At 42.9% G+C, this 27,463-nt stretch overlaps 2 protein-coding genes across 3 annotated transcripts in view; both read left to right on the forward strand.

The window, feature by feature from the left end:
- Nucleotides 1–8,484: 8,484 nt before the first annotated feature.
- On the forward strand, nucleotides 8,485–14,524 carry LOC144728761 (zinc finger CCCH domain-containing protein 15-like). Its single transcript, XM_078608395.1, has 10 exons — nucleotides 8,485–8,692; nucleotides 10,546–10,641; nucleotides 10,888–10,996; nucleotides 11,156–11,308; nucleotides 11,421–11,512; nucleotides 11,679–11,858; nucleotides 12,302–12,448; nucleotides 12,541–12,639; nucleotides 12,774–12,915; nucleotides 13,817–14,524. Exons 1-10 carry the CDS (start codon nucleotides 8,615–8,617, stop codon nucleotides 13,996–13,998), a joined length of 1,278 nt encoding a protein of 425 aa, XP_078464521.1. The 5' UTR covers nucleotides 8,485–8,614; the 3' UTR covers nucleotides 13,999–14,524.
- Nucleotides 14,525–21,776: 7,252 nt separating this feature from the next.
- BMPR2 (bone morphogenetic protein receptor type 2) overlaps nucleotides 21,777–27,463 on the forward strand; it is a 46,068-nt gene continuing 40,381 nt past the window's right edge. For both annotated transcript variants that reach the window (XM_078608419.1, XM_078608426.1), the window contains exon 1: nucleotides 21,777–22,224. In XM_078608419.1, coding sequence (XP_078464545.1) covers nucleotides 22,161–22,224 — 64 coding nt within the window. In that variant the 5' untranslated portion in view covers nucleotides 21,777–22,160. The remainder of the gene's footprint in view (nucleotides 22,225–27,463) is intronic.

Here is a 27,463-nt window from a genome sequence, read left to right on the forward strand (position 1 = left end):
GAACTTTGTGGTGTAATCATGCAAGCTGCAAACATGTATTATTTAAGTTTGTTATAATGGTAATTGGGATTTAATATTATTATGGTAACGTATTTAAAGAGTGGGATTTAATTACCATCAAGAAAGACAACATGCTATTTGTTGAATACAATAAAAATGAATAATTGGTAGCACCTCCAATAAAAGTACATCTCATTATCGAAACGAAATTTCACCACCATGAGCCATGGATGAAGGTCTCCCAAAGTCATTCCTTCCCTCACGTTCTCACAATGCCACAATCCTTCGAGCTCTTGTACTTGGGCCGATCTCATCGCTTCACCTCTGAAAGTGGACGACCCTTTGCACATTTCTTCGCTCCTTTGGCTGCCATTCTGTCACCAGTCACGTCTATTGGCCATTATCCCTTCAAATTATGTATCCTGCCCATGGCCATTTACTTTTATTTACATTCAATATGATGCTTCTAGTTTGTGTTAGTTCTCCGATCCATGTGTGTCACTATTTGTCCCTCGGCGTAATTGCTGTCATACGTGTGTCTGTGGTGTATATTGCGGTCTTTGTTCCATTATCATTGTCAATGTCCAGGTTTACAATCCATGTGTCATAGCAGCCAATTTCCACTGATAATGCACTGTTTGAAAATGTCTCTCTTGTCATTCCCAAGAAGCTATTTTACAGTTTCTGCCAAATATGACACCGACTTTAATTTGTACAAAAGTAAAACGCCTGCACTAAAAATACATTTTATATTAAAATGTTTTTATTACATGTAAAGTTTGTGTCATGAGCAAGTGGAAAAGACTGCATAGAATTTGTTAAGAGCAGATAAAGCCTAGACATAAATCCATACCTCCATATACTAAAACATCCAACCCAATATTGAATTAAATTGGGCTAACATAGTTTAAATGCATTTTTCGTGCAAAAACCCATAATTCACGTCAGTTGTTAGTTTGCACAGATCCAAGTTATTTCGTGTAACCTGAGGCAATCTCTGTCACCCTTAGGGTACATACATCAAATTACCTGTCTATATTGACCAGGCCCCTTTGGCACTATATTGACCAAGTCCATATGTAATCCCTCAACTACTTTAACCTTTGCCACTAATCAATATTGCAAGCTTTTCATATGTAATGTAAGTACTGTAGCAACGTTTAGGGTTCCGATTTTTTTTTTGGTACGGAAAGATAACCGTTACAATATTTGAACAAAACAGTTTTCTCAAATCTAAATACCATATTTGGTTGAATATTCAATTAGCTAAGTCAATATTGAAATTAACAATGCAGTTGTATACTTAGCTGGTTAGTTTCTCAGAAGTATTGTGCTTGCATGATCCATAGCACTCACGTTAATTTTACATTTTATCATGGTGTTACAATAGTTGAGAAAATATGCCTACATGCGTATGGATGCCAGAAACTTTTTCCCACGAAAGTTGATTCTGTTTGACTGATAAATGCCACCAAATCTACGGAATGCAACATTACATTGTTGCCAAGAAAAAAAATCACCATACACATTGCGCAGCACCACAGCTGCCTCGTTTTCTCTTTGAAGAAACAAAAAAATCCTGCGAGAGGAGATGATGCTCGGGGCGCAGAATATGTGCATGACTAATGCTCAAATGGATCGCTGGCTGGCCTCGTTTGTGGGAGCGTTGTCATTACATTGTTAGCGAGCCACGTGTGTATTGGCTTCTACGCACGCCTTGCTTGTGCTGGGCACAAAGTATAGGCAATCGTAGCTGTTGAGATCCTCTTTTATTTGTGTATGTAGATTCTGCTACAAAGCATGCAATTGTCAATCGCTTACACCACCAAACATACATCCAATGAAATGTCAAGTGGTGGTCGTAGTAAATATTAGCTAAATATATTTTACATTGCATCATCATAAGACATGACGTATCCACTGCGGGATGAAGGCCGCCTCCCAGACCATCGCAAACGCAAATGCGCTTGCGATGCATCAAGGGCTCTCTACCTCTTGCAGACAACTCATCTTATCGCTCAATCTCTGCAGTGGACATCGTCTTCGGCGAACCCACTTGCTTTTCTTAATATACAATGTAATGTCTCTAGATTGTGTTCCAAGCATTCTCTTTTCTGTCCATCAGTGCAATAATTGGCAGCATGCATATCTCTATGCTTCCTTTTGGCACTTTGCAGTTTTTATTCCATTCCATGTTAAAGCCACATACCTGTGTTTCTAAAGAAGTAGGTTTCCATTCAGTGCATATTGCCGGCGATGCCCGTGGACACATGGACACTGGACAATTGTAGATTAATTACAAATTATAACACAACCATGAACATAGATGGAGAGATTTTAAAAGATCAAAAGTAGTCTGCTGTATTGATGCTATTCTTCTGAATTAAAAAAAACTAAGACTATACATGTTTGAGCATGAAATCTATTTTACAATTGCATTCTATATTAACACCTAAAAAACTATATAAGCATCTGAAAATGAAATAAAGAATTATGATGTCATTTTCATTTATTCAAATAACAATGCAATTTTAACTTTTTTCTTTAGTCTTCCGCCCCTTTGCTTTGTCCCAGCATGATGCCCCCTGGCTGAAGAGACAAGGCATTAGGTTCATTTCACTGAGCACTGACCCAACTCTTGACAGGGCATGCTCAGACCCTATGGACTGAGTGCAGCCAAGCAAGATTCAGCACATCTGTGAAGCTCAATGCCTCCGAGCTGTTTTTGCTATTGCCATGCACTGGAATGGCTCCACTCCAACTGCTCAACATTATTCACGTGAAAGACTGAAATCAGGTCACGCGAAAAGCAGGTGCTCAGCTTTTCAGCAGATATTTAAAGAGTGCATAATACTTTTGAAGATGTATCGTTATAATTGTCACGCTGCCCTTGAACAGGAATATGAAGGATTGTGCATTTGCGAGCTGCTGTTTTAATTTCCCATTGCATAAAAATTAATGTTCATATGTTATTTTACACTGTAAAATAAGATATTTTTTCCTGTAAAATATTATTTAAAATGCTATTCATTCACAAAATTACAACAGGTTAATGGTCAGGATAATGTACCGCTAAATTGGCTCATTTCATACAAGCCCAGTTAATTTCCTTAACACTCAACATAATCTCTCTAATTTGCACTATGGGTAAAGAGTGGTTCAGTGTTTTGTGTGCCGCACTATGAACCCGATGACCTGGGTTCGATTTCAGGTCACCGTTATAATCAGTGACGGGGGTGATATCTGATCTGGTCATGGCCCCACACAATCAACTCGTATTGACCCAGCAATGGCAGTGGCAACATCTCTGCCTCAGAGCAGGAAGAACCTGCGTTCGACGATATAGAGTTGTATGTTCTCCCCCTGTTCTGATTTGGTTTCCTCCAGCGTGTCCGGTTTCCTCCCATACCTAAACTGGTATTGACCAAACATCCCAATGCTAATATATTGCATGCAAATTGCTAAATTTCAGAATACCCATAGCAATGCTGCAAAAAATCTGGACTCGCCCAAAAAAAGAGTCCAAACTCTGAGGCTTTCTTGCGTAAATAGCCGTAATAATAATTACTATGTATAAGGCTACCTAAAACAATATATCTCAGGGTGCCATTCATACAGAGGAGGAAAATAAGGGAGAAGTAACTGGGGAGAGAAAGACGAAAGAGACCAAATGGAGAAGTAGAGAGAAAAAGAGGCATTTTTAAAAGGTTGGTGGGGTCTTAAGCCGGCTGTGAGTTCCTAATAATAAAATAAAAAGCGTGGTGAAGTATGGTCAGACAACATCCATGACTTACTCGGAATGGCGAGACCTTTGTCCGCAATGGACGCAAATATTAGTATTATTATCGAAAAGTTTTTTGTGTTCAATATGAATTTTCCATAAACAATTCCTCCACTCATTTTATGATTCCATCTCATGCATTCTTATTTTAGCATATATCATAATTCACATCATGGAATTGGTGGTGATATACCAATCACAAACTTTCTTTTTTCTGTTTTCATGCTGCTATTTTCTCGTTAGGATATCCTAAATCATACTCTTTTGTTCTTTCGGTAAGTCACGTAGGTAGAAATAAAACCAAATAAATCACGACGTTTCGATTGCAACACAAGCCATCGTCTTCAGGTGAAAATCGCGACAGCCGCGATGTCTGCTGTGAGCAGCACGATGTCTGCTGCCTTGTGAAGAGAAGCTGTTACCAGCAAAAGTTGATATACGTTTTTGAGAACAAAGGTAGCCGAAGTAGTGTTAACGGGGTATTATAGTGTAAAGGTAATAAATAGCGTGGCATGTTATAGGAAATGAAATATAGTGCAAAGTTAATGACTTTCCGTAACGCATAAGAGCTTAGATTAGCATGTAGGATTAGCATATGTATTTTGATGAGAGAAGCATGTAAAAGTTAATGTTAATATCCTAAATAATTTTAGTTGTCTGGTCACTTATTTACGTCCAGTCTTTTCATGAACATTTCACACTTTCTACGTATGCGATTTTTTTTCAATTTTCATCCCTATTCCTATCTCTCCTTTTATTTAACATGCTTTTTGTTTCATCTTCTTGGTTCTTTCAGTAAAGTCACGTAGAATGGAAATAATAAAATAATACAAATGAAACATAATAAAATAATTCTCACGACGTTTCGGCCACAACGTCTTATCCGTCGATAAGACTCTGTCTTAAGACTCTGTCTTATCGACGGACCTGTTCTTCACCTGAGGACGGCTGCTTGCGTTGTGGCCGAAACGTCGTGAGAATTATTTTATTATGTTTTATTTTTATTATTTTATTATTTACATTCTACGTGACTTTACCGAAAGAACCAAGAAGATGAATCCCTGCAGTCACGAAAGCTTCCAATCGAAAAATGCTTTTTGTTTGTTTCATATAATGGTAATGACTTGTGGATAGAGCATAGCTGATTATGATGATGATGCAACTTTTCACGTCAGCAAACTGTTTTAAGGATAAACTGTATCAAATGGATACATTGCAGCAGTGCTATATTCTCTGTAGAGTAAAATTTCAATTAAATGTAACCATTTTCTCATTATGTATTTCATGAAAGAAAAATTTAAAACCAAATTACCGATATGTTTAAATCATCAGTTTCATATTTTAAAGCTTTGGACCCAAAGAGTTACTTACATTTTTTATTGGCATAGCCGTTAAATATAAAGGTTTCTGAAGATGTTGCTCATCTCATTAAGCTGTCTAAAATCTTAGAATGAGGAGATACATATAAACATAATTACGAGTGTAAATTTAAATGGGTGTCTGGGTGAAATATTTAAATTCCTCGTGGCAACCAGATGCAAATCAGGCCAAATAATGATTTATAATGAACTGCATTAATATGATTACATTACAATATTAAGATTTATAAAATTTTAAAATTTCAGTGACTTTTTACATGTTTCAAAATGACTTTGACATTTGCAAAGTCGCTTAATGATTAATCTGATTATGATTTATTGCACTTTAGATGATAGTAAAATGAAAATATAGCCTATGTAAAGACACACTTATATTTTAAGAGCTTGTGTTTTAGTTCAACACTAACTTTTTTTGCTATCTTAATTTGTAATGCCATCATTTGACGGAATGTCTGCCATACTTTACATGTACACCTCTGTGATTATAGAAACCATTTATCTCAATTTAAATTTGTTTCTTACATGACGATGGTCAAAGTGTGGGAGGTTCAATAGAAGTTAAATTGGAGTATATCTAAATCCGTGTTTTAAATACTTGCATTTATTTTAGCGTATTTAATCATGGACAAAATGTTTCACGTTATTGGTGGTACTCGCTCAGACTTACATGAATATTGTAAAATACCCAATGATTTGTCATCTTACCTGCATGAGTCGAGGCAACTACGGCTTATGATACATCACTGTTATGAACCCACTCTGAAGTCACCTATATTTTTTCAATATCTGGAGAGTTCATCTGGAAAACCTTGCACAGATCGCTGAGTTGGTCAGAAATTACCTCTAAATCGAGCACAGCATGGGGGATGAACACAGTCCACCCAATGCACACCCACTCTTAACTCGTAATCAAAGAGGACCGACCCATTGCTTTTATCTTATAATGGCATCCCTGCTGACTCAAGACTGATAGAAATCTCAGGCAGGTAAAGTACACATCCAACCCATATTTATCCAACTGAGAACACGTGAATTTAACCCGCGCATTGGAATTAAATGGAAAACCATACGGCCAAATAGTAACATAGCCCAGTAAAACTGTCAATGTTCTTCAGACTAGTATTTGTACTAATCTATTCAAAACAATCATACAATGTAATATCGATGCTGTATTTACAGAACACCGATGCACATTTATAAAACAGAAAAAAATCGATAAATTGTTGGTGTTTATGGAATATTTTTCAGGTAGCATTGTGAACAATTTAAAAGCATGTGATATGAGGATATATTTTACTAGTCTCTTCGTGCAATGTCAGTGTTACTGCTCTATTATTTTACATGGATCAAGAAGTATTTGCATCAGTTTGTCTTCCTTTTTTACATAATTATTCAGGCATCATATCATGACTGAAGCACGGTGTTTCATTTACGTGCAAAATTTTTGTGAATAGGTCCACTGATATTGATCCAATGCTTCTTTGATGATTTCCAGTTTATTCATCGAGTCCAGGAGTTTTCTCTTTTTTAATACCATAAAGGGCACTCCTTACCAATTCGGATGTGACATGGAAAATCCTCCTCCTTACCTGAAACATTTCTTTTTACCGAGCATATACCGTTTTTTGGCGAGAAAATCGTCGTATAATTATTCCACTTGTCCATGATTATCTCTATGATGGGTTGGCATAGAGGTAACACGTGTGCCTCACAGCAAGGAGGTATTTAATTCGATTCCTGACTCATACACCTATCTGTGTCGGGTTTGTATTTTCTCCCCCTGCTCCGATGGCTATAGAATATATACAATGGAAGAGGTATTCGCGAAAAACATCGCAATGATGAAAAATCTACATGTAATTTATTTGATCGTGATTACACGTACACGTAGTAGCTGCAACATTTTGGCAAGAACCTCCTGAAATATAGTCTTCAGACTCACCGAGGCTTTCCTGGGTAAACAAGCGAAATACTACAATATTTAATTGTCATCTTGCTATGGTTCCATCTTCCCATCAAAAGGCCATCACGTAAGAGTGTTTCCATTCACTTTATTTTATTTTCTTGTTATTTTTTTCTATCTACCATTACTTTACCGAAAGAACCATGGAATAAGAGTGTTTCCACTTTACCAATACAATATCTTTGCTTATTTTAGGCTCCCCTTTATAACATTTTCGGCCATAATTATTGTGTATTTTCATTATTTTCCAATGATATCATTATTGATTCGAGAACAACATTAAGCCTACTTTGCAATCGCAGTAAGTTGTATTATTAGTGTAATGCAGGTAGGTTGGCCTATAGCGCCATCTGCTGGTGATGTTATTTATTATGTTATACTCTTAGGTTTTTCGGTAAAGTCACGTAGGTAAAAAATAAATAATAATAAATATAATTGAAATAATAATAGAAATAAAATTGAAATAATAATATTTATTTCTTTTATATTTTATTTTATTTCTATTATTATTTCAATTATATTTATCATTATTTATTTATATTTGTAGTAAGTTATGTATTTAACTTTCCTATACTTTGCACGCCTATCATATTTTTGTATTCTTGTTGTTGTCACGTTCTGTCCCGCGCCTCCTGGACATTTTTTTTTAAAAAAGCTTTAAAGCTCATTGGATTCCTCCAACAAAAACATAAATGTTTAGATTCTGTTCCCCCACAATCTGGAGGGAGAAACCTTTAACGAGGGAGAGAGGGAAAACCTCTGCACTAACATCCACGTGATCTAGAGGGAGGGAGAGAGGGAAAACCTCTGCACTGCCACCCACGTGATCTAGAGGGAGAGAGGGAAAACCTCTGCACTGACACCCACGTGGTCTAGAGAGAGGGAGAGAGGGAAAACCTCTGCACTGACACCCACGTGGTGTAGAGGGAGGGAGAGAGGGAAAACCTCTGCACTGACACCCACGCGATCTAGAGGGAGGGAGAGAGGGAAAACCTCTGCACTGACACCCACGTGATCTAGAGGGGGAGAGGGAAAACCTCTGCACTGACATCTACGTGGTCTAGAGGGAGAGAGAGAAGGAAAACCTCTGCACTGACACCAACGCGATCTAGAGGGAGGGAGAGAGAGGGAAAACCTCTGCACTGACACCCACGCGATCTAGAGGGAGGGAGAGAGGGAAAACCTCTGCGCTGACACCCACGTGGTCTAGAGGGAGAGGGAAAACCTCTGCACTGACACCCACGTGATCTAGGAGGGAGAGAGGGAAAACCTCTGCACTGACACCCACGCGATCTAGAGGGATAGAGGGAGAGAGGGAAAACCTCTGCACTGACATCTCACCCCCTTGCCTCATCGTCGTCCCCCTCCCCTCCGCCCCGGAAGCGGCGTGTCGCGGTGTGCTCTGGGTTAGGAGGAGGCGGTCCTTCCCCGGCGTGCACCGCGCGTCCCCCCCCACCCCACCCCCCTCCGCCGCCGCCACCTCGCCCGGCCATGCCGCCCAAGAAGGTGTCCGCGCCGGCGGCTCCGGGGAAGAAGGCGGATCAGAAGAAGAAGGAGAAAGTGATCGAGGTGAGTCTTGGCGGCGACGGCGGCGGCGGCTGCGGAGCCTCAGTGGAGGCCAACCCGTAGGGGGAGCGCGGGAGGAGGGGGAGGAGGACGGACGACCCCCGGAGCGGAGCGGCTCCTCGGGCCTGGCCATTGTGGACGCGTGGCCCAGCGGCGGCGGCGGCGGCGGCGGCCTCGTCCAGAGGAGTTGTCGTCGTGTGTCTGACAGTGCGACCTGTGGGAGTGTAGAGTCTAGAGTCTATGCTGTGTAGAGTGGCGAGTGTAGGCTCTGCTGTGTAGAGTCTCCAGTGTAGAGTCTACTATGTACAGTAGGCTCCTGTGTAGGCTCCTGTATGGAGTATCTTGTGTAGAGTAGTCTCCTATGTAGAGTCTATGTCCTGTGTAGAGTATGTCCTGTGTAGAGTGTGTCCTGTGTAGAGTCTATGTCCTGTGTAGAGTGTGTCCTGTGTAGAGTGTGTCCTGTGTAGAGTATGTCCTGTGTAGAATCTCCTATGTAAAGTATTCTCCTGTATGGAGTCTCCTATGTAAAGTCTATGTCCTGTGTAGAGTATGTCCTGTGTAGAATCTCCTATGTAAAGTAGTCTTCTATGTAATCTTCTATGTAGAGTCTTTGTCCTATGTAGAGTATGTCCTATGTAGAGTATGTCCTATGTAGAGTATGTCCTATGTAGAGTATGTCCTGTGTAGAGTATGTTCTGTGTCGAGTATGTCCTGTGTAGAATCTCCTATGTAAAGTAGTCTCCTATGTAGAGTCTTTGTCATATGTAGAGTATGTTCTGTGTCGAGTATGTCCTGTGTAGAATCTCCTATGTAAAGTAGTCTCCTATGTAGAGTCTCATGTATAGAGTCTCGTGCCGTCCACAATCCTGTTTAGCGGCTCCTTTAGAGTAGCCTGTCCATGGTCTATGCTCTATAGAGGCTTCTGTAAATGTTCTCAGCAGTGTAAAACGTGGAAAGTAGAAAACTTAGTGCAATGTCCCAATTCGTATCTTGTATCGTCTCTTGGCTAGATTCGCATGTCTTTGCTTCTGTGCTTATGTCAGTCTCCAGTCTCGATTCCACTGTCTAAAGGCAGTCCTTAGTCTATAGTGGTTAAGCAGTCTAAATTGTCGTCTCCTGTCAAGAGTTTACCTCCCTTATAGAGTAGCCTGTGTGAGTCTTTTAAAGGGGTCACCAGTCCAGGATCTGGAATGTAGAGGCTGTAGGCTAGGCTCTAGGCCTGCAGTTTAGGATCTTTATTTTGCATTCTAAAGTCTTCCATTATAAGATTTAGATGTATCAACTCAGGAGTGTGCAGGGTGTGATGCTGCTGAGCTCCCCGTATGGCGAGCATGTCTCTGGGTGACGTGATAACCTTGAATGTCATAACCCCGGTTGTGTGATGAGGCTCTCGGGTTAATGTGTTTGTTACTGAGCCAAGTGGAACACCAACACCAGGGAACTCTGGCCATCTTGACATGTTCTGTCACCTGCCTGTCATTTGTTATGAGGTTTGTGTTGTTGAATTGTAGGTTCGTCACGAACCGTGTGCAGTTTTCTGAGAATAGTGGAATTTCACCATCCAATATAATCTCAAATTATAAAGTGATCAAATTAATTATCCTGTTTTTTTTATCAATTGTGGCTTTGACTATGACATATATAACTTATAATCCCTGTATTCTTTTGGTCTTTCGGTAAAGTCACGTAGATAGGTTGAAAGAACATTTTTTTTATTTTCTTTGAACCTTTCTACATGACTTTACCGAAAGACCCAAAGAATATGAATTCCTGAAGTCACGAAAGCTTTAAGTCAAGATTTATAATCCCTGTCTTGGAAATATTGACTGAAATGTGTCTATCCTCTTACCCCCTAGGACAAAACCTTTGGTCTTAAGAATAAAAAAGGAGCCAAACAACAAAAGTTCATCAAGCAAGTTGTTACTCAAGTGAAAAATCCAGGAACCAAAGTGGTATGGTATCTGTTTCTAAATATGTATGTATAACATGTTTCAATTATATGCACTCCGCCAATTACAAATGTTTGCTGTACTGTATTCGATATATTAAAAATAGCCAACCTTGTGCAGTGGAACATTTAAGTAATCTTCCAATTAAAGTAATCTTCCAATTAAATAATGTGAAATTAAAATGAGCGAGGGTAAAATTGTGCAAAACGCGCTCATTGTGTCAGTCGGAAACACATCTGATTATTCCAGGTACCAGCAGCAGATGACAAGAAGGGTAAAAAAGATGACAAGCTGAAAGAAATCGAGGAACTGAATGCACTTTTCAAGCCAGTAGTTGCTGCTCAGAAAGTAAGCAAAGGTAATAACAAGCCTTAAATGTTTCATGCGTTTTTTTATTATGTCTCAATATTCATTTACTAAAAAAATAAATGGAACTTTTCTGTTGTTGATTTGGTCTGATGACATTTTATTCAGCATTCTGGAGAATTGAGACTGAACCTTAACTGTTTCTTTACAGGTGTGGACCCAAAATCAGTTGTCTGTGCCTTCTACAAACAAGGACAGTGTAAAAAGGGAGATAAATGTAAGTTCTCGCACGACCTGTCGTTGGAAAGGAAGGCAGAGAAGCGCAGCATGTATGTGGATGCACGAGATGATGATCTTGAAAAAGGTAAGTGGCCTCCGACTCATTCATCCACTTCAGTGAAAGTTGGATTATACTTTGCATTTTGTGAATGAACACAATTGAAATGCAACGTTGTAATGGCACTTTTATTTAACAGATGACATGGAGAACTGGGATGAGGCAAAGTTGGAAGAGGTCATCAATAAGAAGCATGGTGAAGATGAGCTGCAGAAAACCAAAACAGAAATTGTATGAGCTTCAGTAATTAATAGAAAGCAGTTGAGTTTTACGGTGTTAAAATGTGTGCTATTTGAAGATAGGATTATTCTTATTTCTTACATGACTTACAATGTTTTACTGTAAAAGACAAATAAGTCTGATTAACTCTAATCTGCATGTAATTTTTTTCCTGCAGGTTTGCAAATTCTTCCTGGATGCCATTGAGAGCCAGAAGTATGGCTGGTTCTGGAGTTGCCCCAATGGCCCAAGCTGCATGTACCGACATGCCTTGCCTCCTGGATTTGTTCTCAAGAAAGAAAATAAAAAAGATGAGAAAGAGGAGGAAATCTCACTGGAGGACCTCATAGAAAAAGAGGCAAGGCAGACATGAGTCAGAAGTAGAGATTTGAAAACCTACAATATTCATACTGAACACTTGTAACCTCAAGATGCAAAATTTGCATTGCTGTTACCATTGCCAAGGAGTTTTTTGTTACATTAAACTTAGCTTTACAAACTGTCCAAGTAATCTTTCGTGAGTTGGTCCACTTGGATTTTCTTTTTTACTATTTTTGTGGTGTATATGTATGATATTGTCTACTTGTACCACGTGTTTTGAGTTGTAAAACAAGCTCTACAACCGGAAACCCCACCAGAGAGTGTTGTTTGAACATTTAGAAGCAAGCTCTTAACATTTAAAGACCTTCACATGATTGTATGACTTTGTGATAACAGAACTGCTGTCTTTTATTTTCCATCACATCATTACAAACAAAATGGTATATCTAAAATGGTTTGGATGTTTTTGTGTTTTCTCAGAGAAATGCGCTCGGTCCAAATGTGACAAAGATCACATTGGAAACCTTCTTGGAGTGGAAAATGAAAAAGAGAGAGGAGAAAGTCGTGAAATTTCAAAAAGCTATGGAGAAGAGAAAAGCAGATTACAAAGCTGGAAAAACACTTGGGGTGTGTATAGATAGACATGAGATGGTATTTAAATCTACAATTTGTATTACAGTGATTACGAGTGTTTTAATGCTCTTGTTATGCGTGTGCAGATTAGTGGACGAGAGGTGTTTGAGTTTCATCCAGATCTGGTCAATGCTGATGATGAAGAGGCAGATGAGACAGAATATGCACCACAGTCAGATGAAGAGGTATGTCGAGTTAAATTTTAGTCACAAATACACACTTTAAAAAGCACATGGTGTTATACGTCAACAAAATGTTTCTTTTTTTTCAAACGTTCCATTGAAAGTTATAAGCTTTGCTGATTTTTTGTTTTTTACAGATGGAGGATGAGGGGGATGTGAATGAGATAGACGAGAGCAGGTTTGTGGAGAAGGAGGTGGACATTTCAGGAATATCGGTCTCTCGGAAAGAGGACAGGTTCAACAACGTGCCATCCCGAAATGCAGTATCTGCTGATCAGGGTGCGTTAAGAGTGCAATATACACACACACACATCCACACACATCTATTTTATATGTTTTTGGATTTTGCAAGTGCATAAATTGCAGTAGAGTTTAGCTTTGAAGAGTTATTGGATGGTGAGGTGACTTCCCATATTCCCAAACACTCTATTGGTGCTCTATCTAACAATCTTTCCATGGCAATATAGCACTCAGTCGAGTAGCTCCACATTAAATTTCGATTTAAAGCTTTCGTGACTGCAGGGATTCATCTTCTTGGTTCTTTCGGTAAAGTCACGTAGAAGGGAAGTAATAAAATAATAAAAATAAAACATTATAAAATAATTCTCACGACGTTTCGGCCACAACGCAAGCAGCCGTCCTCAGGTGAAGACCAGGTCTGTCGGGGAGGCAGACCTGGTCTTCACCTGAGGACAGCTGTCGGGGAGACAGACCTGGTCTTCACCTGAGGACGGCTGCTTGCGTTGTGGCCGAAACGTCGTGAGAATTATTTTATTATGTTTTATTATTATTATTTTATTACTTACCTTCTACGTGACTTTACCGAAAGAACCAAGAAGATAGCTCCACATTACCTTTCCAAACTCGCCATTATCTTCCCAATGTAATAGTTATGCAAGTGAATACGATATGTTTTTTGTGTCATTCTGAGTGCCTTTTTCAATATTTACCGATTAGCGGTATTCATTGAGATACTTTTTGACGCAAAACAAATTGAAGTCTTATTCCAGCATTGGCACGTGAAAATGTTCTCATTAAACACAAAAGGGCCACATTGTATCCCGCAGAAAATATTATTTGACACGTCATGTAGGATACAAAATAACTGTCCTCTTAAGTCATTGTATCGTGCTCGGCTTGGGGTTGTCTTATTAACTATTCATGTGTGGTTCCGATACAGAAAGCCACAAACTTGCAGAGGCATGTGGTGGCTCTGAGGATCATGCCAGCAATGGAGAGCACCTGGAGCCATCACTGGACAGCGGTCAGATTGATGGTGTGCCTGTGGACGAGAATCTCTTCACTGGAGATGACCTGGAGGACTTGGATGAGGAACTTGAAGACCTTGATGTTGACGATTAGAAATTAAAGAAGAAGAAGACATTTACCTTTTTGAAAAAGCAAAACAGTGCTAAATTTTCATTTATTTACTGCATTGATAATTAGATTCCGTTGACCACAATTGAAGCCACAGATGCCCAAATGCTACAGCTAGGACTGGATGGTATGAAACCTGTTCATCAATGATGGTATTAAATAGATGTCAATCAAATGTAAATATGGTGGGTAAGAGCCATTGCATTATTTTTCCTTCAGCAATTAGCCAGCATTGACAACGTTTATTTTAATCGGTAAATAATACAGAGCCTTGAGTTTATTTTAAGCTCCTCTTATGCCGTTTTGATTGGATTTAAGCCACTGAATATGTTTTCTTCACGAGTGAAGCATGAGTGTTTTAAATTTGAATAAAGTTCAACCATAAGTGATTCCATATAAACAGACTGGCTATTACATGTACATTCTACCATATGTACACTGGTATGTGATGGATTTAGGTATCACCCATTACAGGTCTGTTAAAGATTCTGAATAAAGCGATGCAACAACATTCATGCTTTTGGTGGTGCACCGTACAATTATCTAAGCCATGTATTTCACAACTTGTTATACATTTAAATGAAGTAGGCTGTCGTGTATATATGTATGTTGAACTTTCGCACCGTACGTGGCCAACCATCTTAATCGAATGTGCGATCAAACTTTTACATTAATAAAATTTGTACTGTACGTAAAATTATGGCCAGTTAATGGAAAGTTGCTGATTCATTATCTATCCATAGTACTAACATGTAAATATTGATCAATTAAGAGTGTGGCTCATGTATATTACATTGAAGCACGCAGTTTTACAGTGCTGATATAACCAAAACTACTTTATGCGCCTTATGACCAAATCATCTGGAATTAACCCGAACTCCATCGCTCCTGGATAGAGCTTTGACCACCATGCATAAAACTACCAAGAAAACCCTCCCCCTTTGTCAATAACACTGCCTTAAAATTATAAATGTACAGGACAATAGATGTTTGGGGCAATGGATTTTCATGGCACATTGGTGATGCGTACACACAAAGGGCCATACAACGTTTCCTATGTTTACATTCAAAGCAGTGCTAACGAATGTGTGGTTTTTAGTGATGTGCTTGAGTACCACTGCCAACACAACATATACATGAAAGTCGAGCTCTTTAACGACCACCGGTAACCGTTTTCAGAATCGATTACGGATTTAAAAATGTATTTTTTAAGTAATTTAACTAATGCCTCTTGGCATGCACGAACATACAAATAGCACGGTGTTACATTAGTCCTGCTTTCTCAGTGATCAAGTTAAAGGTACATTCGCTCATGCTACTGCTGGCGGAGAACCCTCCACTAGATGGAGCTACAGGAGGTAATTATTCTACTTTCCCACTGATTAGACGTGTTGGGAGAGGTGGGTGTACCCACACCACACGCGACCTACCAAACAACTGTTGACCCCAATTATACTGCTAGAGAGACGGCCAGGGGAAGGGATATGGGATTTCGGAACCTTGATTGCTTCAACTAACGCGCTGGAAGATGGAATCGAACCGGTGACGTCTGAATGACAAGTGAAGCGTCTGGAAGCTTCCTTCGTTTCACACACTACAGGCAGACCTCACTGAACGCGGGGGTTACGTTCTTGGAAAATGCCGTGTTGGGGAAAACCGGGTTCGACAAATAATAGACCTTAAGGGAAAACTAGGGTTGTGTTCTTGGGTCCAAAATTATCACCCCATCTCTAACTCATTCTACATGATTGCCACTTTTGTTATTGTCTAAACTCTAAAGGATGCCGAGTCGCTCTGCATTCCTTCTGTGTGTGTACCCTCTGTATTTTTCAAGTTCACAACACAAAACTGCCGTCTCCATCCCTCTTCCCGCACTTGAACGTGTTGATGATTCACCATCGAGGTGTCCGTCTGGCTGACGTCCTCAATGAGTGGACGGCTACATGCATGCTGTAATGTGTGAACATTTGCGTTGTGCGTCTTGGAGCGAATTACATTATCACACAAAACACACGCACATGGTAAATGAATTGTTCTCTCGGTCGATGTAGCACTCACAGGGTACTGCTTTTCGACGACGAAATAAGAATCTGTGCGGGCGCCAAGTCACGTACAGCCGAAACATCAACCCCCGCGTTCGGGGAAAACGGCGTATAAGCGACACGTGTTTGATAACGCCGCGTTGGACAACGTTTTTGTTATTGTTGTTACATAGAGTCCTGTTTAACAAAAAGTTATGTTTGCTGGCGTGCGGGCTGGACAAGTGCACGTTGGTGCCAGCACCGTTTAAAAAAAAGGTTTTAAGGAATGTCATGTTTATTGCTCGACATTTCTAAATGTCCAGCAATAATTCTGTTACCGATAACGAAAACAATAATGATGTCGACGACCCTGCAATAACAGCATAACTCAAAATAAGCAGCGTTCGCGTGGAGACTATCCACAATATAATTAGGCAAAGTCACCTTATTTATTTTGTGATGCATATTTGCTATGAATGTTCTCCAAAAGGACGCCAATGGTTATTTTAAGTTAATATTTTATTGCAAGCTTGTTGACATCGTTTGTGATGGGTCGAAGCGCGCGACCCCCCAAAGCACGGGGCCCGGGGCGATCGCCCTGATCCGCCGTACCCTAGGGACGGCTCTGTTGATACATAAAAACTGGTGTTAAGTGATGACTTCACTTTCAACTAACTCGTTGGTATCATCCCTGTACTAACCAGAGTGGTGAAGTATGAAGACGGAAGCTTGTGTTTCCTCCGAAACGTCGTGATTTTATTTAGTTGTTTTTCATTTATTTATTTTTTACCTACGTGACTTTACCGAAAAAACCAAAGAGTATGGTCAAATAACCATGATTTGTAATAGCATGGGGGGTGAGGCTTTCATCCGTCAGTGGATCGTCAAGCTGACATTTACATGGTGGTCCAGCTGTCTTGTGACCTCAATTAATTGACCCCCAAATGTTATTTCCTTTGCATATTTATTTACGTTTTAAATAAACCTTACTTTAAATATTTCCTGTATTATGTTATAGAGAATACACAATGGGGGGCATAAGACATTGACCACCCTGTAAGATGGGATGTTCTGCAGTTGTCGGGAAATCCTGTTTAGTCTGTGAGAAATATTTACCACCAGAGGTCGCCACCTCCCTTGCGTGTCCTGCATGTGGACCACTGGAGTGTATGTACCGTACTTGAGCCCCCTTTTAGCTAATTACGCATCGGCCCAGGGAACAATTCTTGGCCGGCTCAAAGCTCCATTCTGAACTTAAGCTGGCTTTGAGTTTATGCTTCCAGGATTTTCCATGAGCCCCAGCCATGGCTGAGCCAACTTTTATTTTACCAGGTAAAGCCCACTGAACTGTGTCGCGCTTTTTCAGAAGCGACCTGGCCACAAATGATAATAGCTCAGAGAAATGGCTTATCATGTGGAAATGTATAGCAGCCAAATAATCGAATGTATGCTTCTAAATGTGGAGGGGAAAACCGGAGGACCCGAAGACTCGACCACGGGGAGAGAGACACTGCAAGCTTCAACTAAACATCGAACCCACGACTCTTGCATAGCAGGCGAGGAAGTTAACATCTTGCCACGCTCAAGCCAGAGCCCAGCCGTCACTTAAGAATGAATACGAACCACCCAAGACATGGGAAGAGAGAGACAACTCGTCTGCGTATTTATGTTATACTTCTCCACAACGACGCGGATTATTGTGTTACTTCGTTACGTTGTTACCTTAAAACAAATACCGTATGTACATATTTTATGTATTGGTCCACTGCGTATCTTTACTGTGGAGAGTTTCGCTGGGTCTCATTACTTTTTCTGGAGCGGCCTGACAAACGTTTGCAGTAGGGGGCGATTATTGTTCTGTACGGTACAGAGTATAGCATTACAATTGAGTAATTTGCGGGTAATGTTTACAATTTGAACCATGATGCCGACACACAATGGTGTACTCTTGCGGATGGCACAGGATCTTTAACATCCACAGTGCAGCAGACGGCACGTATCTTGTTGTTTAGTACACTTGCAGTATTAACCAGAGCAGCCGCTGAATTCGAACCGTGAACCTCTGCAACAAGCAGCAATCGCGCTATCACTTGTCCATGTCACCACCGCCTTTATAAATACTGTAGAACACCAATACTGTACCACCCCCATACCCGAAAGCATGTTATTTCAACAATTATAATGGTTTAATCGGGCCTGAAACACGATGCATAGTAGCTTGTATGAATCCGAATTTGTTATGGTTGAGATAGCATTATTTCCCAGCCTTCACATGGGAAGCCTACTGTTTTGGATAATAATGCATCAACAACATTGGCCGAATTTTGATTAACGTGGAATTAAAGGGTAAATAATAACCCCGCACGAAAATGTCACGAGAGAAGCTTTGATCACCTCGATTGATGAGTTTAAACACATGTTGAGAGCGATCACCTTCAGCTCTGATGCTCTAAACTCAAGATGATCAACCCCAGATGTCTCCCGCCTGCAGATATTTGTATTCAAAGTGATACTTTTTTGCCGAACGGAAAGATTAGGGAGGAATGCTCATTCTGCCAAGCCCCACAGCAGCAGCATCACAGATTCAGATGAAAATACTTGGAAATAGTTTTGTAGGTTTGGTTTAACAATACAGATGTCCAAGGGTTGAAGTACCATCCAAGTGGTTGGTTTTCTGGGCGAGCAATCTAAGCACTGAACTGAGATAGCGGAGGTTTGGTTGAGTGTGTTTTGGGGACAAGTTGTTGGGCCAAGCTGTATTGAAATCGAGTGCCCGCCTACCAAGGTTATAAAAGTCCTGGGCTGGGAAACACTGCTTAAAGGATCATAGGTATCAAGGGTTCGTGTATTACGGCCCCCGTGTATCATCCCAAGGCATCTGTACTGTATTTGTTTCTCAGGGTTCGAAGTACTAAAGTAGCAATGTATTTGGTCCTGGTGTATTGGTGTCAAGGTACTGGTGTATCAGGTTCTTGGAGTCCATGATATCGGATATATGGTCCCAGTATCCTATTTTATTAAGGTCCACGTGTCTCCGGCTATGAAGATCTTTGGATCCCAGGTCTCGGGGCCCCACTGTGTCAGTGTTTCTGTTTCCCAGGTCCTAGGTCATGGGGCATAAGTGTGTCAGTTTCTGGGTCCTATTGTCCTTGGGTTCCATGTACTATACCTGGCTTTTCGTTCTCAAAGCATTTCTCTTTGTTCTGTTGTCAGGGTCCCAGGTCCAAGTGCCTAAGTCTCAGGGCCTAGTTCCCAGGATCTCAGGTTTGCTCTCAAGTTCTAGAGTTTGAGCCAAATGGCTGAAATCCCTGGCCCAAGGGTCCAAAGTCCCAATTCCAGTGCTCAACGTGTCAGGATTCCAGCCATGCAGCAATCTCTGGGCCCCGCGGTTACAGTTTCAACGGATTCTAGGGTCCCAGGTTCCTATGTTCCAGGTACAACATTTTCAGTCACCAGGATCCCAGGTCGAAGCGTCTCAAACTCCTGGCCTCAGGTGCCAAAGGTTCCACATTCTAAAGTTCCAGCCATGCAGCAGTCCCTTGAGGTCTGGGGTTCAAATTCCAAGGTTCAGAGACCTGCTGTAGTATCAGAGACCCGCTGTAGTATCAAAGACCCGCTGTAGTATCAGAGAGACCCGCTTTAGTATCAGAGAGACCCGCTGTAGTATCAGAGTCCCGCTGTAGTATCAGAGAGACCCGCTGTAGTATCAGAGAGACCCGCTGTAGTATCAGAGACCCCGCTGTAGTATCAGAGACCCGCTGTAGTATCAGAGAGACCCCGCTGTAGTATCAGAGAGACCCGCTGTAGTATCAGAGACCCGCTGTAGTATCAGAGACCCGCTGTAGTATCAGAGAGACCCGCTGTAGTATCAGAGACCCGCTGTAGTATCAGAGAGACCGCTGTAGTATCAGAGAGACCCGCTGTAGTATCAGAGAGACTCCGCTGTAGTATCAGAGACCCGCTGTAGTATCAGAGAGACCGCTGTAGTATCAGAGAGACCCGCTGTAGTATCAGAGAGACCCGCTGTAGTATCAGAGACCCGCTGTAGTATCAGAGAGACCCCGCTGTAGTATCAGAGAGACCCGCTGTAGTATCAGAGAGACCCGCTGTAGTATCAGAGACCCGCTGTAGTATCAGAGAGACCGCTGTAGTATCAGAGTCCCGCTGTAGTATCAGAGACCCGCTGTAGTATCAGAGACCCCGCTGTAGTATCAGAGAGACCCGCTGTAGTATCAGAGACCCGCTGTAGTATCAGAGAGACCCCGCTGTAGTATTAGAGAGACCCGCTGTAGTATCAGAGAGACCCCGCTGTAGTATCAGAGAGACCGCTGTAGTATCAGAGACCCCGCTGTAGTATCAGAGACCCCACTGTAGTATCAGAGAGACCCGCTGTAGTATCAGAGAGACCGCTGTAGTATCAGAGTCCCGCTGTAGTATCAGAGACCCCGCTGTAGTATCAGACCGCTGTAGTATCAGAGAGACCCGCTGTAGTATCAGAGACATGCTGTAGTATCAGAGAGACCGCTGTAGTATCAGAGACCCCGCTGTAGTATCAGAGACCCTGCTGTAGTATCAGAGAGACCCGCTGTAGTATCAGAGAGACCGCTGTAGTATCAGAGTCCCGCTGTAGTATCAGAGACCCCGCTGTAGTATCAGACCACTGTAGTATCAGAGTGACCCGCTGTAGTATCAGAGACATGCTGTAGTATCAGAGAGACCGCTGTAGTATCAGAGACCCGCTGTAGTATCGGACCCGCTGTAGTATCAGAGAGACCCGCTGTAGTATCAGAGAAACCCGCTGTAGTATCAGAGAGACCCGCTGTAGTATCAGAGAGACCCACTGTAGTATCAAAGACCCGCTGTAGTATCAGAGTCCCGCTGTAGTATCAGAGAGACCGCTGTAGTATCAGAGAGACCGCTGTAGTATCAGAGACCCTCTGTAGTATCAGAGAGACCCGCAGTAGTATCAGAGAGACCCGCTGTAGTATCAGAGACCCCGCTGTAGTATCAGAGAGACCCGCTGTAGTATCGGAGAGACCCGCTGTAGTATCAGAGAGACCCGCTGTAGTATCAGAAAGACCCGCTGTAGTATCAGAGAGACCCGCTGTAGTATCAGAGAGACCCGCTGTAGTATCAGAGACCCGCTGTAGTATCAGAGACCCCGCTGTAGTATCATAGAGACCGCTGTAGTATCAGAGACCCGCTGTAGTATCAGAGAGACCCGCTGTAGTATCAGAGAGACCCGCTGTCGTAACGGGGTCCCTCTAAGACCCCGGGCGGGGCTGCGGGGTGGTGAGGCTGGTGGGGAGGGGGGTGGGGGGGTGAGGGTGAGGGAGGGGAGGAGTGAGGGGGGAGTGAGGGGGTAGGGGAGTGAGGCGGTTGGGGGTAGGGGAGGGGGGTGAGGGGTGAGGGGGGTAGGGGAGGGGGTGAGGGGAGGGGGTGAGGGGGGGTAGGGGAGGGGGATAGGGGAGGGGGGTGCGGGGGATAGGGCAGGGGGGTGAGGGGGATAGGAGAGGGGGGTGAGGGGGATAGGGGAGGGGGGTGAGGGGGATAGGGGAGGGGGGTGAGGGGGATAGGGGAGGGGGGTGAGGGGGATAGGGGAGGGGGGTGAGGGGGATAGGGGAGGGGGGTGAGGGGGATAGGGGAGGGGGGTGAGGGGGATAGGGGAGGGGGGTGAGGGGGGTAGGGGAGGGGGGTGAGGGGGGGTAGGGGAGGGGGATGAGGGGGTGGGGGCTGCTGTCGCCATCTCCCCTCTCGGCTCCGCCATCACCCCACCCACCACCCACCCCGCCGCTGCCTCACAGCGGCGTCTCGCGTCTCGCCGTTCACGCAACCAAAACAACACCCGCCTCGTCATCAACACCACCACCATCACAACAGCAGCAGCATCATCACCAACACGAGCTCAGGCGGACATCTCATCGCTGCTTGGACAGGGGAGCGAGCGAAGAGAAGCAATGGCCGGGGACGCGGCGCGGCTGTGCGCCCCGGGCTGCGGGTCCACCTTGAGCGAGAAGCGCCGCTGTGGCGTCGAGGTGTGACGAGGTGTGAGCTCTCCCACACGAGCTAGTGGAGGAGAAGACGACGACGACGAGGAAGGAGGAGGAGGAGACAAGGCGAGCGGACATGGCCGTGGCCGCGTTGCTGCTGCTGGTGGTGGCGCTCGCCGGCCTCGGGTCGCCTCCACCCGGTGAGGAACACGGCCGACTCGTCTCGTCTATGGGTGTCTGTGTCTGTCTCTCTCTGTGTCTCTCTCTCCGCCTGTGTCTGTCTGTGTCTCTCTGCTTGCTGCGTGTTGCATGGCCGCGGCCATCTGTTCGCCCTTGCGGAGGCGCTTGGGCCAGGAATGCGTTGGATGAGATGAAGCGACGGAGAAGCCCTCCACCATCATCATCACCACCATCATGACCATCACCACCACCATCATCACCACCATCACCTCCATCATCACCATCACCACCATCACCTCCATCATCACCATCACCACCATCACCTCCATCATCACCATTATCACCACCACCTCCATCATCACCATTATCACCACCACCTCCATCATCACCATTATCACCACCACCTCCATCATCACCATCATCACCACCATCATCATCATCACCACCATCACCACCTCCATCATCATCACCACCTCCTCCATCATCATCACCACCTCCATCATCATCACCACCTCCATCATCATCACCACCTCCATCATCATCACCACCTCCATCATCATCACCACCTCCATCATCATCACCACCTCCATCATCATCACCACCTCCATCATCATCACCACCTCCTCCATCATCATCACCATCATCACCATCATCATCACCATCATCATCACCATCATCATCATCATCACCTCCATCATCATCACCTCCATCACCATCACCACCATCATCACCACCATCATCACCATCATCATCACCACCATCATCACCATCACCACCATCTCCATCACCACCACCATCATCACCATCATCACCATCACCACCTCCATCATCATCACCACCTCCTCCATCATCATCACCACCTCCATCATCATCACCACCTCCATCATCATCACCACCTCCTCCATCATCATCACCACCACCACCATCATCACCATCATCACCATCATCATCATCACCTCCATCATCATCACCTCCATCATCATCACCTCCATCACCATCACCACCATCATCACCACCATCATCACCACCATCATCACCATCACCACCATCTCCATCACCACCACCATCATCACCACCATCATCACCACCATCATCATCGTCATCACCACCATCATCGTCATCATCACCGCCATCATCACCACCATCATCATCGCCATCATCACCACCATCATCATCGCCATCATCACCACCATCATCATCATCGTCAACACCATCATCATTACCATCATCACCATCATTACCATCATCACCACCATCATCATCATCACCATCATCACCACCACCATCATCACCACCACCACCACCATCATCACCACCACCATCATCACCATCATCACCACCATCATCATCACCATCATCACCACCACCATCATCATCACCACCACCATCACCACCAGCTCCACCATCATCTTCCTCGCACCAAAACGCAGTCGTGGTGGTCACTCTCAGACGTCGCCTCTCTCGCTCTGCGTTGTGAATTCAGAGTCGTTTGGTAGAAGCTTGCAGCTCGGCAATGCACGCGGTGCATATCCTCGTGGGCACGCGTCCCTCCGAGCCTTGTTGTCCTTGCTTCTCTCTCGAAGACATTGCTGGTGTGCAGACGTGTCCGTGGGGAAGAGTGCTTCAACCCCGGGCAATGGTTGAGTGCACTTGAGCTATGTATGTGTATATATGTCTGTGTGTGTGTACGATGTGACGCACACTGATGCTGGGATTTTTTTTTGCACGTCATGGTCGGCGGCACACTTTTGTGTGTCGGAGCAATTGGGGGGTTTTTAAGAGTTCACGGGAGATAGTGATGATGGTGGACTTCTGTTTGACTTTCAATACTAGCAATAACAAAATGTCCACGATCATAATCGCATGTTTGTACGTTGAACTTCCTTTGCACCGTACGTAGCCGACCGTGGTAATCGGAGGTGCGGGGGAGGGAAGGGGACACTGAACGATTTGAAGCAGCAGTCCAGATGGTTTAAAGTGCAGAGCTCCCAGTTGCTTAACGGGACATCCTGCACCATAGGTAACAATTCTACAATGAAGAACTCAAGCAATATAATATACAAAAACTGTTAGGAGCACACAAAGCCCGTCAATACAGTGGGCTTTGGAATATGCGGAGGTACTTTACATTATAAGACCGATGTGCATTGATTTACTGTGAACGTGTGGTGCATTCAGTGATGTATAGTGTTATTAGTGAAATTCCAAGGTTTTGAGTGGCAGCAGATTTTGCCACGTATAAGCAAAGTACATCGAATGCAAAATATTTACGAAAATTGACACTCATTTTTGCAGTAAGGGGTTGAGGCCAAAACCATTCTTCAAATACAGGAAATACTATACCGAGGGTATGAGTAATTGTAAGAGAAAGTCATGTTTATTAGAATCGTATGAATATTTTCAGTGCAATATTTTCAGGAGTATAAATCACAATTAACATTTAGAACACGATGTAAAACATACAGAAGTATCATCTGTCGGGAAAATCGTACCAGTGATTTTAATAAACCCCTTCAAAAGCACACTAGTGATTTTTAAAGGGGTTTATTTTAAGTCTTTGAATATACAGTGTTGTCCACAACAATTGTTAAAATGAATCTGAAGCTATGACACGTTTGAGATGTTCATTACATGCATGTTAGTCCATTGCGAAAATTGCCAATACCTTTTGAGATCTTGGTTTCTGACAGAGGTGTGGACTCGAGTCATGCGACTTGGACTCGAGTCAGACTCGAGTCATGATTTTGATGACTTCAGACTCGACTTGGACTTGCCTCATCTTTGACTCGACTTGACTCGGGACTCGAGAGCAAAGACTTGAGACTTACTTGTGACTTGCATAACATTGACTTTGTCCCACCTCTGGTTTCTGATATCAAGTTACCAGCGAGAGTGAAAAATGTCTCCCACGTACAGCTAAATGGATATCTTCAATCCTGCCACCGCAGGCTGTAAATATTGCTGCAACTGCATCCAGCTCGACCATCTTTACATTGGGTTAGCTATTGAATAAAACCTACAATCTCCCCCTCAGCATGAGAGCACCTTCTGGAGGTCAGTTAAGAGAAGGCCATTGAGTATGCACCAGATTCCCTGTGGTGTCTCATTATGAAGAGAATTCTCAAAAGAATAAGAAACCAGATTTTTTGAGAATGCTTGTCAGTTTGCCATAATTAGGATTTTTTTTTCGTGATGGAATAAGCTGCATGCGGGACTTGATGACATTCGAACTGGCAAACACTGAACAAGGCAGAAAATGGTGGCTTATAAGAAATCTTTAAATGCAGGTCAAAATGTCTCAACACTCGTACTGTTAGTACTGTCCCACTGTCTGGGGAGATAAACAGCAGCAGCAGCTTCCATATCACGCTGCCTTGCAGCTGTTTGAATTATTGCATTTTGGTATTTTCAAATCATAACGTTTCTACCCATGATCCAAAGACCAGGAGTTTGAGGTTTCATCTTTAGATAATTATTGCACGTCGGAAAACGATACGTTTCAGTGGGTCACATTTGCTCATTATATTTGATTGTGACTTAAGATAAGATGATGACTGCAGTTGTTCAGGGTCTTATGATGATTATTAAGAATATGAATTCCTGCAGTCACGAAAGCTTTAAGTCAAGACTTGTAATGTTTTTTTGCATAATGTACAAATGCAGAGTGATTTTTTTACACATTTAACTATTATCAAGTCCTGAATTTTGGTATTAAGTTTCAGCGAACTAACTATACATAGTTATACTCTTTGGTTCTTTTGGTAAAGTCACGCTGGTAGAAAAAATAATAGATCACGACGTTTCGATCGCAACACAAGCATTCGTCACCAGGTGGGACAACCACAGCAAGAAAAAACTGCTGTGGTTGTCCCACGAAACGTCGTGATCTATTATTTTTCTACCTGCGTGACTTTACCGAAAGAACCAAAGAGTATGGATTCCTGCAGTCACGGAAGCTTCAAATCAAGATTATACGTAGTTATTCCTGTGCAAAATTATATTTTATTAAAGTAATTTCTGTGCTCATTCATAACGTCGTGAACAATATTTACAAATCACTGTTAAATACACTGACCAAAACAATGACATGAATTTGTGTTTATTGATTTACATTTTAAAGCCATTCGGTGATATTTACAACAACAAACATTTTTTCGATGAACATCCATACATTGCATTTCGAAAGTATCAGCAGGAAACAATCGCTTATATTCAATATGTAAATGTCAGACCTTTTTGTGCTTTCTAACGGTGATACAATCTGTACGTGTTTATACATTTATGGACTCAGGAAATTTGCTTCATAGTGGATCTCTTCCATGTCAACATCTGCTGTATAATAATGAGACCACAGTTGTGAAAACCATGGGTTTCCATGGCGTTCTCAAATGAGGTAGAGCATGCTCTCGATTGACTGGTGACAATTTTGCAATCCTGGCCTGGATCATTTGATCCTAACACCACCTGGAGTGCTTTTGCTACCCCATTATGGGCACCTGCTTCACTTTAAATGTATGGTTTATTGAAGCCATTGTCTAGACATCCTGTTTGAGATACATTAACGTTGATTTAAATTGCAAAAGTAATATTGGTTAACAGGTAAAAGGGTGGTTTGTCAGGATATGAGGTCCAAGTGTTTAGCCCTAAGGCATCTTAATCTAACCTATATAATTCATTTTTTGTCTGTCTATCTGTCTATCTGTCTGTCTATCTGTCTGTCCGTCTGTCTGCGTACCCTCCCTTGCGGGGGATGAAGCTCTCGGACCGTGGGGTTAACCGAGATTAAATTTTGCAGGTGGGCACGCCCCCGGCCCCGCGGTAAACTTAGGCATTTCCGATTTTTCGTCTCTAAACCTTAAATCGGCCCGATTATCGATCTAGTGCGATTTCTATTTATTTATTTAAAGCTTTATTTAATTATTTAGTATCGCCGACCGGCGCGGACCACGGCGGTTGCCCCTGGCAACGGGTAGCAACAGCTTCGCTGCGGGGTGGACGCCATTTTTAATTCCCGTAAAAAATATGCGCACGCATTAACACGCGACTCTGAGGTAAATTCATCAAAGTTTCACGTCCTCTTCACTCCCCCCCACCCCAATGTGTGCAATTACTATTATAGGGTCGGTAGATATTATTGTAGCGCGGGGGGGGGGGGTTAACGGCCCCAGTACCCAGCCTCAGCCGGATGGGCAATCTAGGCGAGGCCGGAGGCTCTGCACGGTACTAGGCCTCGACACGCAAGTCTGTCAGGCGTCGACT

This window comes from Lampetra planeri, chromosome 2, assembly GCF_965212315.1.
Source record: "Lampetra planeri chromosome 2, kcLamPlan1.2.h2, whole genome shotgun sequence".
NCBI lineage: Eukaryota > Metazoa > Chordata > Hyperoartia > Petromyzontiformes > Petromyzontidae > Lampetra > Lampetra planeri.